Raw genomic sequence first — 15429 nt, forward strand, 5'->3', positions numbered from 1 at the left:
TCCACCCCAGGCTGACAGGTATGGGGGAGGCCAGGCAGAGCCAGACAGAGCAGATCCAAAATCTATGCATGCCCATCTCTCTCTCTCTCTCTCTCTCTCTCTCTCTCTCCCTCTCTCCCACTCTCTCTTTCTTTTCTAGGTGGCCATCTATCTTTAGCAATCTGGACCATGAGGTAAAACTGATAAATGAGGGACAACCTAGTAAATCAATGAATTCTATTTTGATACCTAAAGAGTTTAGCCAGACATTTCTAAGCTTTCCTCATCAACTGCAAACATTACTTTTCTGTTTTATTTCTCTCAAACTAAGGATGCTAATCTTTCACATACCATCACTTTTGGCGGGGATGGGGAGATTTCCATTATCACTGCCTCCCTGGTGAAAAGTCCACACTCTGAAGTCCAGGCTTCTTCTCTTTCTTTTCTTTTCAGTAGACTTTATTTTTTAGAGCAGTTTTAGGTTCACAGCAAAATTAAGCAGAAGGTATTAAGATTTCCCATATACCTCCTGCCCTCACACATGCATAGTGGTCCCCATTATCTACATTCCCCACCACAGTGGTACATTTGTTATAACTGATGAACCTACATTAATACATTATCTCCTAAAGTCCATAGTTTATATTAGGGTTCACTCTCGGTGTTGTACATTCTATGGATTTGGACAAATGTATAATGACGTTTTAATCCTCAGTAACTGTACAAGTTATTCTCCATTACAGAGGGAAATTTTTATAAATATATATATATTTTAAGAACTAATTCTTAAAGCCAAGTTATCATAATCAAATTGCTTCAACTCTTGGTGGATTCACAAAAATTCACATTGCTGTTGCCAATAACCTGTTTTCTTTTTTTTTTCTTTCATAATTGAGATTTTATTGGTTGTTTTGAGGATCAGTACACAGACATTTCAATTTGTACACAATTCTCAACATACGTACCAAAGATCTAAAAAATCATGTAGTTGTGATTCTTTTCTGAAGTTATTCCAGTGACTTTCCAGCTTAAAATTTAGGGGCAAATTTTCCTTCACAGGATATCAAGTACCAATATCTTCAAATATTGATATGCTGTTACATCATAAGTCCCACTAATTCACAATTTAATGTCATATACACTACATACTCAAATTGTCAATCGTGCACAGCACATTAACAGTTACTAGAAGAACTGGACTACCATGACCAAAGATGTTACAGAGTGCACAAAATTCTGCCCAGGAGAGCCAAGATCAAGGGGTGAGTGGTTTGCTTTAGGAAACAATTCTACCAAAAACAACATTGGAAGAGAAGTAATTTAAAGTGTTTAAGACATTAAATGCACAACTGACTCCAAACTGCCATTTAGTATGCTTTGTATTATAGGATATAAAAGCTACTCTCCATTTGTGGAATGTTAAGCTGACACCCAAGGCAATCAAAGCCTCCCATGTTCAATATCCCACTATTTTCTGGTTGTACCAAAAAATAAACAACCAGCAAATGATTTCATCTCTTAAAAAAAAGCATTTACACTTAAAAAAATGGAATGAGGTGGGATTCCCTCCTTTTAAAAAATGTTTCTAGAGCTACTAAAAAACCTGCATTTACAAAACAGTTGATAAAAATATTCCTCTGGATTGTACAAGAAGGGAAACAGGGACCCCTGATAGGACCAGGTGTGTGATATTAATTAGACTTGGCTTCTTTCTCTCCTGCTTCATCAGAAGCTGGGCTCTCCTCATTTTTAGTTTCTCCATTTTCAGCAGGTAAGTCTTCTTTAGTCTCTTGGTTAGCCACTTCAGCCTGTTTTCCCTTTGCTCCCCTTTTCCCTTTTGTTTGCACTTGTTTGTCGGAAGATTTATCCTTTCCTGCCGCCTTTTTTGGCTTCGTTTCCACTTTTGCAGGAGCCGGTTTAGCTGACAACCGCGCCGACCTCCTCTCGGGCTCCTCCTTCGCCGCCCCCTCGGCGCAGCTGACCTTCCTCTTGGGCGCGTGCCGGGTGCCCGGGGGCCGCGGCGCGCCGAGAGCCTTCGCGAAGCTGGGGGGCTTGGCCGCCGCCGCTCCTCCCGCCGCCCCAATAATCTGTTTTCTAATGCCTCAAATTTTTTTGACAGAGTTAACTGGAAGGCTTAGTATTTGTTTGGGATTTTGGTTTTGTTTTGGCTAATTTTGTTTACATTTTTTTAAGCAACAGAATAAAATAGCCAAATTGAAATAATATTCTCCTAAATTAATCATTTGTTTGGTTGAACTAATTGACCAATTTTAATCATAACAGTGTTATTAAATACAGTGTAAAGTGCCTTGACTGAAAATTAAACTTGCTCGAAATATGGAAATTCAGAAAATGTAACTATATGCATTGCCTGTATACAGCAAAATTTGCATATCATTAATATACCCTCATCAGACAAGAAGGTAATACCATGCGGGCCGTTTAAGTAACCTGACAATACAGTGCGCTTTTAAAAGCTTTGAATAAATGGAACTATACAGAATAATATTTATGTTACTAAACAGTGTGTAACGATGTGTGGCTCTTGAGTGCCACATCAATTGTTATTTAGGTTTTTAGCTTGTTCAGACATCTACCATTTCTTACAAGGATCAGGAAAGAAGCCAGACCAAGATCACGTTAGGCTGATGCTTGGCCGGGCAAATCGTCAAGTAGCTTGCGTTGGTTTTCAGAGCCCCCTTCCCTTTGCCTGACCTTCCCTAGGTGTATCCCCCCATGTGCCTCCCTAGTGCCTCCCACCATATAACTTCCCTCACTGTCAAACCAGCCTCCCACCCCTCACCTAAACCTGCTCCAGGAAATGATGGGATAGACTCACTTTCATGTGTAAATAGCTGACAAAGCTTCACTTGTTATCATTCCTGAGTTACATAAATTTTAGGTAAACAATATGCAAAGAATAAAATATTTAATTCTTAAATTTCAGGATCCTGGGAAGTGAAAAAAGTATTTTTGCAGGATGGTGTGGGAACAGGGCGGGCGAGGGGTGGGTGTCTTCTCAGCGAAAAGGATAGGGGAAGCTTAGTAATCTCAAATTATTTTCAGAATTGCAGTAAATATTCCTATGTACTTAGGTCAGGTGAAACATTTCCCCATAAAATGTGACTGCTAGTATTTGCTTATATCAAATAGCTGAACAAGAGTCTGACCTACAGCTTCATAACTTAAACCACAATTATTTACAAGCCTCATTTCATCCTGAGTCACCCCCCACCCCCCGCAAATTACTGTAATCTACAGAAAAATATTTGGTTGTCCACTGCGTGTCGATGTTGATCTGTCATCTTTCACTCTATCCCTGTTGCCTATTTTACCCTGTCAACCCCAATGCCTTGGCTCATACACGAAAGAGAAGAATTCCATTTTCTCATCCTAGCATTAAAAGAACGAAAACAGTAACTTTACTAGGCTAAGCAAGGAACAGGTCGAGAGACAAAGGGCCGAAAATATGTGAGAATTAGGAGAATTGCCAAGAAAGTACTGAAGTCTCCTGATATGATGAGGCTGTTAGCTAAACCCTTCCAGTGCTTCATGAACTATATAAAGACAGAGCAACTTCCAGAGCAGCATTAGCCAGAATTCCAGTTCCTGTCTCTTGTCTCCGGCAATGGACATAGAAAACAGCGTAAGATGCATCCACCAGGTTTGACAGCAGCTGTACAGCTAATGAGAGATGTTCGCTATGTTTGATCATATATGTTCAATTGTGAGCACCAAGGGTCACTGGCAGTTTAGGCTGCATTCCTCCCATGTAGTTTCCTTCCTCCCTCCCTCCCTTCCTTCCCTTCCTTCCTTCTTTCCTTCTATTTTAAAAATATTTTCTATTTTCTTGTTTCCTATCACTTCAACCCAGTGGCCCTTCTGTGGTTCTGTTTTCCAGGAGAGGCCACATAAACAGGGCAAGAGCTCCCAAGAATTTATGGGGAAAGAGGAGCATTGCCTTGAATGGGTAGGAAGTTTAAAACTAAGCTGTGTCTGGGAGCGTCTGAAGGGTCCTCCCTAACCCAATGCCACTTCATTTCCATGATGGAGGCCAGCACAGTTTGCAGGTTAAGAATTCAGATGAACCACACATGGGCAGACCTCCTGGATGAGCTAAAGAAAGACATCTTTTTTTCTGACAAGCCTCAATAAACCAGAATAAAGTTGCAGGATGTGCTTCACACAGACTAACGGAAACAAACAAGAACAACGTTTAACAGAAAGCAGCATAGTGCAGCAGGAAAAGCAGTGGCTGCGGAAACAGGAGGTGGGATTCTAATTGCTAGTGAGCTGTATAGCCTCAGATGTGTTGCTTACTCTGTGGCCCTGTTTCGCCAACTGCAAATCAAGTGAGCTGTGTTCGAGGATCATGGCTTTTTTATTGTTTAAACACTTCATGATACTAAGACTAGAAAAGTTGATTTAAACATTCTATGTGTATTACATTTCTATTGCTGCGTAACAAATTACCACAAATTTAGCAGCTTAAAACAGCACACATTTAATATTTCATAGTTTCCACGGGTCAGGAGTCAGGGCTCAGCAAGGCTCTACAGGGCTGCAGTCTAGGTATGGACTGGGGCTCAGTTCTCATCTAGAAGCTTAGTTCTCATATGGAAGCTCAGCTGGTGATCTGCTTCCAAGCTCATGAGGTTGTTGGCAACATTCAGTTCCTGTGGTGGTAGGACTGAGGGTCCTGACTTCTAGCTGGATGTCAGCTGGAGGCCACTGTCAGTATCTAGAAGCCAGCTACAGCTCTTTGCCAAAGGACTCTCTCCAGAGGCCCTCTGATAGCATGGCAGCTTGCTTTTTCAAAGCTAGCAAGGGAGAAAGAGAGAAAGCCTACTAGCCGGATGGAGTCTTATATGATGTAATCACAGAAGTAACATCCCATCACCTTTGCCATATTCTATTGGTTAAAAGTTAGTCACAGGTCCCAGCCACACTCAAAGGGACGGGATTAAACAAGCACATGAACACCAGGACGCAGTGGTCAGGGGGACCACCTTAAAGTCTGTCAGCCACACTTTTGTATTTTTTCCCACACTCTGTCCTTCAGCAGATCCTGTCAGTTCAACATTCAAGACATACTCCAAATGTGCCACTTTTCATCGCCTCCATTTCCAACCCAGCCTCCCTAGTCTACATCATCATTTTCTGTCATTAACACTACTGCTACATGCTCGTGTGCACGTGCACTCACACACACAGAGACATGTGCACACACACACACTTATCTTGATACAACCAAAAAATAAATAAAATTACTGCTAAAATCTCTTAAATTGTCTCCCTCTCTCTTGCCCTATTAGCTTAAAACCTTCCAATGGACTTCCTGTTATATGTGGAATAAAATCCAAATGCCTTACTTGCATGACCTGGCCCCTGACCACTTCTGTGATCTCAACCTCTTCTGTTCTCCACCTTTTCTCACTCCACGTCTGCTACCACCAAGCCCATTCCCACCTCAGGACCTTTGCGCATGCTTTCTCCTGACAGAAATGTTCTTCCCTTAGATCTTTACTTGGTGGTTCCTTCTCTTCATCCATTCCTCACTCAAATGCCGCTTCCTCACAGACCTCCCTAACCACTCTACGTGAGTTAACCAACCCTTGCCCTATTCCAGGCATTCTCTGTCCTGATACTCTGATTTATTTTCTGCATAGAAGTTACTGGTATGTGAAATATGTGTTTTATTGTTCAAAATTTGTGTCCTCCACTTAGAATGTAATGTCCATGAGGACAAGTCACTGTATCTCCAACAGTGCCCAGTATCACAAATATTCAATGAAGAAAACATAGAAAAACCAAACTCAAATTTTTCAAATTAATTGAATAATATTGGTTATCTGGAAATTTACTATATTGTCCTTAATTTTTTCAGTTTGCCATGGACCAATGACAGGTTTATCAGTAACTGCCACCTATTCCTGCCCAGCTTTTTGAAGACCATTACCTCATTTTATCAACTCCATAGCAATTGTTTCCATGAGGGAGCCCCTGTACTGAGTCTAAATAGCTGGTGAGTGCTTGGGAAATAGATATCTTGAGTGACGGACTCACAAGCTTTCGATCAAGACGTACAGGAGGCGAGCGCGAGGGGCGGAGCCTGCCCGGCGAGAGCGGGGGACGCGCGGCGTGACTGCCCAGGAGAAAGGAAGGCGCTCCAGTTCCGGGTCAGGCCCTTCGCCCTCCTCCCTCGGCCTCCAGCCTCCGGCAGGGCGAGTAGCAACGGCGCCGGGGCGGCGGCGGCGAATCTGAATGCGGTGAGGGAGACCATGGAGAAATCTCTGCTTGAGATTTCAAGAGTTTTGAATACTGGATTAGATATGGAAACTCTGTCTATATGTGTACGGCTCTGTGAACAAGGAATTAACCCAGAAGCTTTATCACCAGTTATTAAGGAACTTCGCAAGGCCGCCGAAGCATTAAAGGCTGCTGAAAATATGACGAGCTGACTTTCTGAAGAAATCCTGATGAGATATGTTAAGCTCTGCAGGAGGATTGAAGATTGCATTGTAGTTAAGAATGTACAATGAAATCACTGCATGTAGCAATGTGGAAACATTGTCCTTTTTAAAAGGATGATAAAACCATAGCTTTATAAATCAGTGGAAAGTGGCTTACGGAGAAAACTATCAGTTGTGTTTACACCACATCTTTTTTTTTTTTTTAACAGTTCTAATGCTTTGGCACTGCTGTGTTCATATTTATGTATTCCTTATTTATAGCTCTGATAGCTTTAATTTTCTAAGCAGTCTGTCTATCAGATGTGCACATCTGCTGTGCCTGGTTGAAGTATAGTGAAACCCATCGGTAGTAAGGTTGTAGTTATGACTTGTTGACATTTCCATTATAAACTTTAACTTTGAATTGTTTATGCAAAATAACTGGATTTATGTTGTATTAGGCTGAAAGTTGACAATTTCGGCTACCAGTTGTGGATTTTGACTTAGATTCAGTATGCATATCAGAATCTTGTTTTTTATAAGAGCATGGAAAAACATTTGTTGTAAACTGCTCTTTAACAAAGAATATTTAGTTTTTTTAAACATAAAGTTTGGCAGTTAATAGTGTGAAGCAGATCATATTTGTATTGATTGAAGAATGAAACTTAGAAACTTAGATTTTAAAAGTAATGACAGTGCTTAGCTTACCATTATTTATCATTTGAATCATTTAAATTTAGTGAGAATATTAATTGAGAATGTTTTTCTTTCTAATTTTTATACTCTGTAAATCACGGCCTTAAAAATAATAATGCATAATGAAACAATTCCAACATGAAAAGTCTTTTTCACTTTTGTTACATAAAAATAATTTGAGTGCTAACTTAATATACCTTGAGTGGTTATCTAGTAAATCACTAAATAGATGGTGTCACTCAACAAAGAATGTTATTATTTTCTGAAGGAATAAAGATTTCCAGTCATTAAACAAAAACGAAATAATCAAGTGTTCTGTATCAGGAATTCTAAATGTGCCTTTCTAAGATCATTTTTATGTGTCATTATTTTTACCCTGAAAGTTTTAACTAATCGAAGTGATGGTTCAAAATAAATTTTAGAAAACTTAGCATGGATTCTGTTCCTATAACAGAATCTCAGTGGAATATTTTTCCCAAGACTAATACAAATTTAATCTGGTTTTTTAAGACTTTGTTAGCTTCCATTTAAATGATAGTATAGGGACTTCCCCGGAAATCCAGTCCAATGGTTAAGATTCCACCTTCCAATATAGGGGGTGCAGGTTTGATCCCTGGTCGGGGAACTAAGATCCCATGTGCCGTGGGGTGCAGCCAAAAATTAAAAAAAAAAAATGAGAGCACAAGCATACACTCTTTGGTAGCATTTTTTGTTCTTCAGACAAACCGAAGTGATTTTAATAAGGCTTAATAATATTTAATGGCAACCTTCTGTTCTATTTTAAAAATCTAGTCTTTTGACCACTTTGACTTTTTAAATACATGACATCTTTACCAAATGCACTGAAGGTCTATTATAGGGAGAACTGGTTGGGAGACAATAAAAGTTTTGATTGTAAGTCATTCGTTTAATTAAAAAACATTGCAAATACTGCATGTTGTTATTTATATAAAATCAGAAAAAGGACATTCTTGTCAAGTTCCAAAATTTGTATATACTTTTAGGTCATAAGAGTTAATAGTTTTACTTATGACTTTGTGGATTATGTTATTTATGTGTGAAACAAAGCAGGAAAATATATTGAAAAGGAGTTATGTTTATAGAGGACTTTTTTAATGTGTTACATTTCTTAAATGTAAACATATATTTCTAATGCGTACTTAAGTAATGTTTAAGGAAAACAAAGTAATGCATTTTTGTGCATGTTGGCAGTGTCAAAAATAAAACCATTTTGGTGGTTAAAAAAAAAAAAAAAAAAAAAAGACGTACAGGAGGCAATGACCCAGGCATTAGGAAGAGACACCTCTTCCTCATTTAGGAGAAACTCCTAAAAGCAGTCATTTCTATCTTTAGTGAGAAACTGATATACAAAGGAGGTAGGATGATATGGTGAAAAGAACACTGGTCCAGGAGCCAGGAGACCTGAATTCTAGACCTGATTCTGTAGCAACAAAAAGCAATTTAGAATGTCATGTATTTGCCCCGAGCCTCATTTTCCTCATCTATAAAAAGACAGAGTTCAGCTAGATGACTTCCAAGATCCTCTTGAATATTAAAACTTTTTTTGAAATCTATGAGTTCCACCAATGTATAAGATTCTATAAAAGGGTAGCTGCTGAGTTGAGTTATTGAGCAAAAGTCTGACCAACTAATTACAGCACCTGTAGAAAGGAAGAAAAATGACCAACAATGACAACAGTAACATTAACAATAACAGCAACAGCAAAGATGGTTCATTCTGTTCCTCAGAAATTAGTCACACTGTCTTTCCATTAACAGTCCTATTACAGTTGCTGACACTTGTCTTTCAGCCTAGTCATATGGTACCATCTCAACAATAAACACCTGAGCCAAAGGACTAGTAGTTGTTTCAGTTATCCGTATCATATTCTAAAAGCTCCTTATACTCCAGCTACCCAGTTTGGAATTCTGGCAGCACAGAGGAAAACTTTCTTTTATCTAGTCCACAGAAATAATGTATTAAGACAGAAAAAAGATTTACCAATTTGAGGGCCAACAAACTAGTTGGATGACGTAGACATGGCTTTCTAGAAAGCTTTGGGAATCTTAATTTTCTAGTAATGATATGTGGCCTATATACATAACAATTCAAAGTGATTCCACGTGCCATGTCATTTTTGTCTTTCCTTTCATAAAATTGTACTATTTAAGCTCATTTGTAGTCCATACTAAGACATTGCATGATATTCTAATTAAAGCAATAGTAAAAGGTTAAAGTTACTTAAGAGGAAATTCATCTTTTTTTTTTTTTTTTTTTGGCTGTGTTGGGTTTTTGCTGCTGCACGCGGGCTTTCTCTAGTTGCGGTGAGCTGGGGCTACTCTGTTGCGGAGCATGGGCTCTAGGCGCACTGGTTTCAGTAGTTGTGGTTTGCGGGCTCTAGAGCTCAGGCTCAGTAGTTGTGGTACATGCGCTTAGTTGCTCCACGGCATGTGGGATCTTCCCGGGCCAGGGCTCGGAGCTGTGTCCCTTGCATTGGCAGGCAGATTCTTAACCACTGCACCACCAGGGAAGCCCCATTTTTTAGCTTTTATGGGTTGCCTAGTATCCATGTGAATTAAACAAATGCTCTCCTAAAGAAATTAACCTTCAATTTGCTTATGCTTAATTTGCTCGAGGGTAGACCAGTTATAAAGACAGCCTAAGGTAGGTTCCTCAAAGATAAAACTATCAAATTTGGCCTTCTACTTGAAGATAGCACTGTGGTTTGACATAAATAATGGACATTTGAAAAACACACAGGAGCAACTGACACAAAAAGACTTACAAAATCTGGCAGACAATGCAAAAATAATGCTTCTTGGAAAAAAAGAATAAACTTGCTTTTAAAAAAGCCCTTGAAAGCAATTCTAAAATAAGAAACAAAAAGGCAAATATTTTATTTCACAGTCTTCAAATGTTTCATGACTGCGCCATTGGAGTTTCTGATTCATTCCAATGACCATCTTCCTCTGCCTTTGCCCTCATTTTGAAAGGCTTCAAAATGTGTACAGACCACCCAGGCAGAGTTGACGTTGAAGTTGGGAAGAAGACCACACTTCCCTGCAGGCTGCTTCAGTCTGCCATCCACATGCTAATGAATAACTAAAAAAAAGTATATGAGGCCTGAGAGAAACATGCAAGAAAAGTTACAAATATAACACTTTCCCATGTAATTCAGACAACAGAGAAAGAAAGAGAAGGGGATGGATGTGGCAAGAAGGCATAAATGTGAACTGACCAAGTCAGAAAGACCTGTGTTGGCAGTGAGAAGTGATGTGAAGTGTGTGTGCTTTAATCACTATCAGGTGAGTAGATAACAGCCTCCATCTTCTTGTTCATTTTACCTGTGTGTTCACAGATTGGTAACTGAAAGTGCAAGACAGATGTTCTCTTCCAGAGGATCATTTACAAGTCACAGCTCATTCGTCACATGGAATGATTCTAGAACACTCTAAAAGGTGTTCATCAAATTAAAATGCCTCAGCTCTCTCATAAGGGCATCAAGCACTGTTGCTATGGCAACAATGCTAACGCTGGAGGTGGGGGACCACACTGTGATGATGTGGTTAATTTAAGACTGTAGGAATTCACTGTGATCATGTGCCCCAAAGTGTCTGGGTGTTAAGATTATTTTGAAAGCTCTAGAACGTGCTATTGTAACACTCTCAAATTCCGCCTTCTAGATTGAAGACCTAGAATTGTTTTTGTCCAAAAAGAACCACTCCCAAGAGTCTTTTACTCATATAGCTGAAGAAATTTCCTTCATCTTTCTCTGGGGCCTGGATTCCAAGGCATGGAGATGCCAAGGGGCAAGGGTGAACAGGCCCCTGCTCTGTGAAGCATATCTGAGATCCAGTCATTTAATCAACTTTGGGTTCATGCTTAGACCAGTGACCTGACAGCTTGACTGTGTTTCTAAGAGAAGAGCTGAGGGAAGGGACAGTAGTGTTCCTTTCCAAGGCCACAGCAATGGTGTGAGCAGTGATTCCAAAGGACATCTGAGGCTGCTGGAGCAGTGACCTTCACAAAGGCCACTGGTGGCAAGGCAGCAACAGACTGTGATACCAAAAGGCTGATGTGGGAGAACCTGAGTTCTTGCTCTCAGGCACATTTGATGTGGTGCTTTGAGACTCTCCCAGCGGTTATCTGAAGAAAGAAACCAGGTGAAGGTTGGACTTGGGGCAGTCACATAGGCTGGAAGTTTGTGTCATAATAATTTGGATATAAAGGGGGAATTGTGACCTTATTTGAGTCATAGGCTACAGAGACCAGGGACATACACTCCAACATCTATATAAGCTCCTTGAGGGCAGAGGTCTCTGTGGCTTAGTTTATCTGCAAATATGGGTAAAAGTTGGGTTTGAGGATTAAATTCATGTATAATTTATACAAATATAGTTTTATATTTGTATCATATATAAATTTGTTATATTTATATATTACTGTGTTTATTATATATTTATATATAATTTATATTATATAAGATACTTCTATATGAAATTAAATTACACAGATATAAAAATCATTAAGTATCTGGCCATAAGAGATCAAGAAATAAGTAATAGTGTACAAATTTATATATTTACCCCCCAAGAGAGAAGGAAGAAAGGGAGGGAGGGCGAGAGAAAGAAAAAGAGAAAGAAAAGAGAGGGATGGAGGGACGGAAGAAGAAAGAAAGAATGACTGCATGAACAAGCAAATATTCCCCTGATGTGTCTAGAGAACAACGAGAATCCCTAAATATGCAGGGGAGTGTTCTTAGAGAAATAGTACAGAAAGTACCCATGTAAATAAAACAACTCCATATGACACACATAAATCCACCCCCTATTTTAGCTGTTGACACTTAACACTTTAGTTCTTACATCCACAAATACTACATGACTGACAGCAGCCGTGCAACATGAGCAGCCGCAGGTCACCCCAGATCAGAAGGCCCGGCTGGGCCTCTCACTGGGGCATGCCCGTGTTTCCAGCCTTTGACACGGCCCCGAGGAGGCAGCTAGTGGGAGACAAGATGGTGGCTCAGGCTCACGTACATAGCAAGGCAAAAACAGACTACCTTCCTCTTGTCCACCGCCATTCCTCTGAGAGCTCTGTGGAAAGGTGGTGTCCTGTTCCTACCTATAACAGCAGGGTTGAGCAAGGCTGATGTGACACAGGGTCTGCCCTGGCCCTGCTCCACCCCCTTGATCTCCTGTCATACATTCAGTTAGAAATGCTGGCTTCCAGTCTCTCTCCTCTCTACACTACCCTACCCACCTCTCCTCAAAAACACCCAGATTATCTAAATTCTATTAAACTACAACCATATGTATTTCCCCTATGTCATAATATATAGAAAACCACACCATGTATAAGCCGGCACCAAACTAGTCTAATTCTCCAAAGTGTTGGTCAAAAATGGATGTGGGGACTTCCCTGGTGGTGCAGTGGTTAAGAATCCGCCTGCCAATGCAGGGGACACGGGTTTGAGCCCTGGTCCGGGAAGATCCCACATGCCGCGGAGCAACTAAGCCCGTGCGCCGCAACTACTGAGCCTGCGCTCTAGAGCCCATGAGCCACAACTACTGAAGCCCGCGTGCCTAGACCCCGTGCTCCGCAATAAGAGAAGCCACCACAATGAGAAGCCCGCGCACCACAGTGAAGAGGAGCCCCCGCTCGCCACAACTAGAAAAAGCCTGCACGCGGCAACAAAGACCCAACACAGCCAAAAAAAAAAAATGGATGTGGATCAAGGGCTCCTAGTGGCAATTCCTCACTGTGTTTATACTGAGTGGGAGAATCATCTCCATGCCGTTGTCATTCTGGAAGAAACTTAGTAGTCACCTAAGTAGAGCCAAAATAGGAAAGGGAGAACATTGGTATCAAAGAAAGACTGGGCTTATGAGGTCACTCCTGGCTGGGACAGTGCTGGCCACAAAGCACACACTCATCCAACATGGGGTGAGTTGCTCAGCTGATCCTGGTTGTGGTCTTGACTCTGCTATTTACTAACTGAATCAACCTAGACAAGAATCACAACTTCTCCAGTACTCAGATTCCTCACCTATAAAATAAGAAAATTAAACAAAACTTTTGTTTTTATTTTTCAGAAATTGAATCTTTTCTTCAAAAAAAAAAAAAAAAATCTTATGTGTGAAACCCAGCCGGGTAAACTGATACAGGAGTACCTGCATATGTGTAGGGATGTTGGGGTGAAAGGGAACAGAACCTCTTCCACCGATCCCCTCGTCCTTCTGCCATCACAGAGTTTGAGGATAATTGTGACCTCTCAGCTATTCCTCCAGGAAATCTCTAATATTTGATGTGCCCTTGCACCCTCTTTGGTGATGCAATTATTAGGTTGCAACAGAGACAACTACAGAGCAATACAGACTATGTTCTTCCCGCTGCTGCAGGGCTCTCCAGGGTAAGGAAACCCAAAAAGGAAACCCAGCCATTGGGGTTCTGTAACTTTCCCTTTCCCACCCCTCACCATTTCGCCCAGAGCACCTGTGCTTTACCTATTTTACCTATTTCAGGGCCCTGTAAAATTTCTTTTGAGAAAAAGATTCTGTTGCTTTAAAAGTTCAAAATCCTCTATTTTAAAGCAGTGGTTCTTAAGCACTTTTTCACCTTAAAGCACAAGAAAGATGGCATTGCCATGCACCTCACGGTCCCCTGGACGTGCCCAGAGTGGTAGGCAACATCTCCACCCCTCCTCCCACTCAAGGACACAGAAAGGCTTGCGAGAGGGTGAGAGCGATGTTACTATAGGGTTTGTCTTGAATATATGTATTTGTTCCTCCTCTGTGGCTGACATGATTGCTGTCCCCACCACTGTAAGCAAGAAATATATAGGACACATTAATATTAACTTTACAATTCTTTCTAAATGATGGGGTTTAAAAGAGATGAGAATCACCAATACTTGGAGGACAATGAGGGGACAATATGCAGGATTTAAAGAGATGATTTGATGTGTCTTTGTTTTTAAAGCCTGTTATGTTTAAAATGTGTGTGTGTGTGTATAAACACATATATAAAATACTAACTGATATTTTAGTCATTACCTATGACCAGTAATAACTGAGGTTTTTCAAATAAAATTGCTCATATAAACACAATCTGCATAATCAATAATCAAACTTATAAATGAATCAGAGTAAAATCACTCATTACTATATTTGGGGCAATGCAGCCTTTCCTCCGCCCCACAGTTCTCCCCAATACTTTATGCACTCTACACAGTACTGGGGTGGGATGTACCCCACCATCCCAAACCCAGAGAGTGTGCCTGTTGGCTCGGAGAAGCTACACAGCTTGGAGCTAGAGGGAAATATCTGTGTTTGGGGCACCTTCCTGACCCACCTGGAGTGTGAGGTGAGACCTGGTGCTCCACTAAATTCTCTTTTATAACTTAAACGTGAAAAGGCCCATCAGGTGTGTCAACAGGGTGACTTAGGTTATGATCCAGGTATTTTATTCAAATTCTTTCTTATAACTTCAAACCTTACATAATATCAATTCTGGGTAAAGTATTATGATCCACACATCCAAACAAAGACAACCTGATCTTTTTCTTTTTTTTTTTTTTTTGATGGGGAGATATCATGGAAATCTAATTTAAAATCAACTCATTACAAATGTATTAGAAATCAAATCAGTTATTTTTACATCAAATAAGGTACTGAAATTTATATACTTACTATAGTAACATATATACCTCCCTTCCTTGCCCCTTCCAAAATAATTTTTTTCAGAAGTAAAATATCTCCTACAGTGGGAAAACAGTACAATTAATTTTATTGGTATGTGCCAAACTTTCCATGTAAAATTAGAGATGAAATTACTGTAGCTATACTTAAATTTTTGTAATTTTTAGTAATTTCATTATTAAGCTTACATGAAAGTACATGAAGATAATTTCATTGTAATGTATGTGATTTTTAATACCAAAAAGGTGCTTTTAGAATAAAATAGAATCTCAATTTGCAGGAATCATGGAGATCATTTTGTATATTTTTTAAAACCACTTTATTGAGGTATGGTCAGCATGCAAAAAGTTGTACATATTTAATGTATACAATTCGATGAGTTTGGAGTTAAGTGTATACCCAAGAAACCATCATCATAACCTATGCCATAAACATATCCAGCACCACCAAAAGTTTCCTACTGCCCTATTTCTTCATTATGATAAAAAAAAACACTTAACTATCTCCTGGCTCTCAACTCTACCCTTTCAGCAAAAATTTAAGTATTCAGTACGGTATTGTTAACTACAGGCACTGCGTTGTGCAGTAAATCTCTAGATGG

General features: G+C 40.0%; 2 protein-coding genes across 2 annotated transcripts; one reads left to right on the forward strand and one right to left on the reverse strand.

The window, feature by feature from the left end:
* Positions 1–1651: 1651 nt before the first annotated feature.
* On the reverse strand, positions 1652–3371 carry LOC118897963 (non-histone chromosomal protein HMG-14-like). Its single transcript, XM_036857655.1, has 2 exons — positions 3344–3371; positions 1652–2080 (listed from the first exon to the last, which is right to left on the reverse strand). The coding sequence occupies exons 1-2, from the start codon at positions 3369–3371 to the stop codon at positions 1671–1673; spliced, it is 438 nt and encodes a 145-aa protein (XP_036713550.1). The 3' UTR covers positions 1652–1670.
* A 259-nt stretch (positions 3372–3630) lies between these two features.
* On the forward strand, positions 3631–6785 carry LOC118897964 (mitotic-spindle organizing protein 1-like). The gene is made up of 2 exons (XM_036857656.1): positions 3631–3643; positions 6049–6785. The coding sequence occupies exons 1-2, from the start codon at positions 3631–3633 to the stop codon at positions 6438–6440; spliced, it is 405 nt and encodes a 134-aa protein (XP_036713551.1). The 3' UTR covers positions 6441–6785.
* Positions 6786–15429: the final 8644 nt, after the last annotated feature.

This window comes from Balaenoptera musculus, chromosome 7, assembly GCF_009873245.2.
Source record: "Balaenoptera musculus isolate JJ_BM4_2016_0621 chromosome 7, mBalMus1.pri.v3, whole genome shotgun sequence".
In the NCBI taxonomy this organism is placed as follows: domain Eukaryota; kingdom Metazoa; phylum Chordata; class Mammalia; order Artiodactyla; family Balaenopteridae; genus Balaenoptera; species Balaenoptera musculus.

Excerpts from the sequence above, each read along its gene's own strand:
- LOC118897963 (XM_036857655.1), bottom strand. The coding sequence starts at position 3,371 with ATGAGAAAATGGAATTCTTCTCTTTCGT. Across the intron at positions 2,081-3,343 it reads ATGGAATTCTTCTCTTTCGT|GCATTAGAAAACAGATTATT; the intron begins GTATGAGCCAAG and ends AAAAAATTTGAG.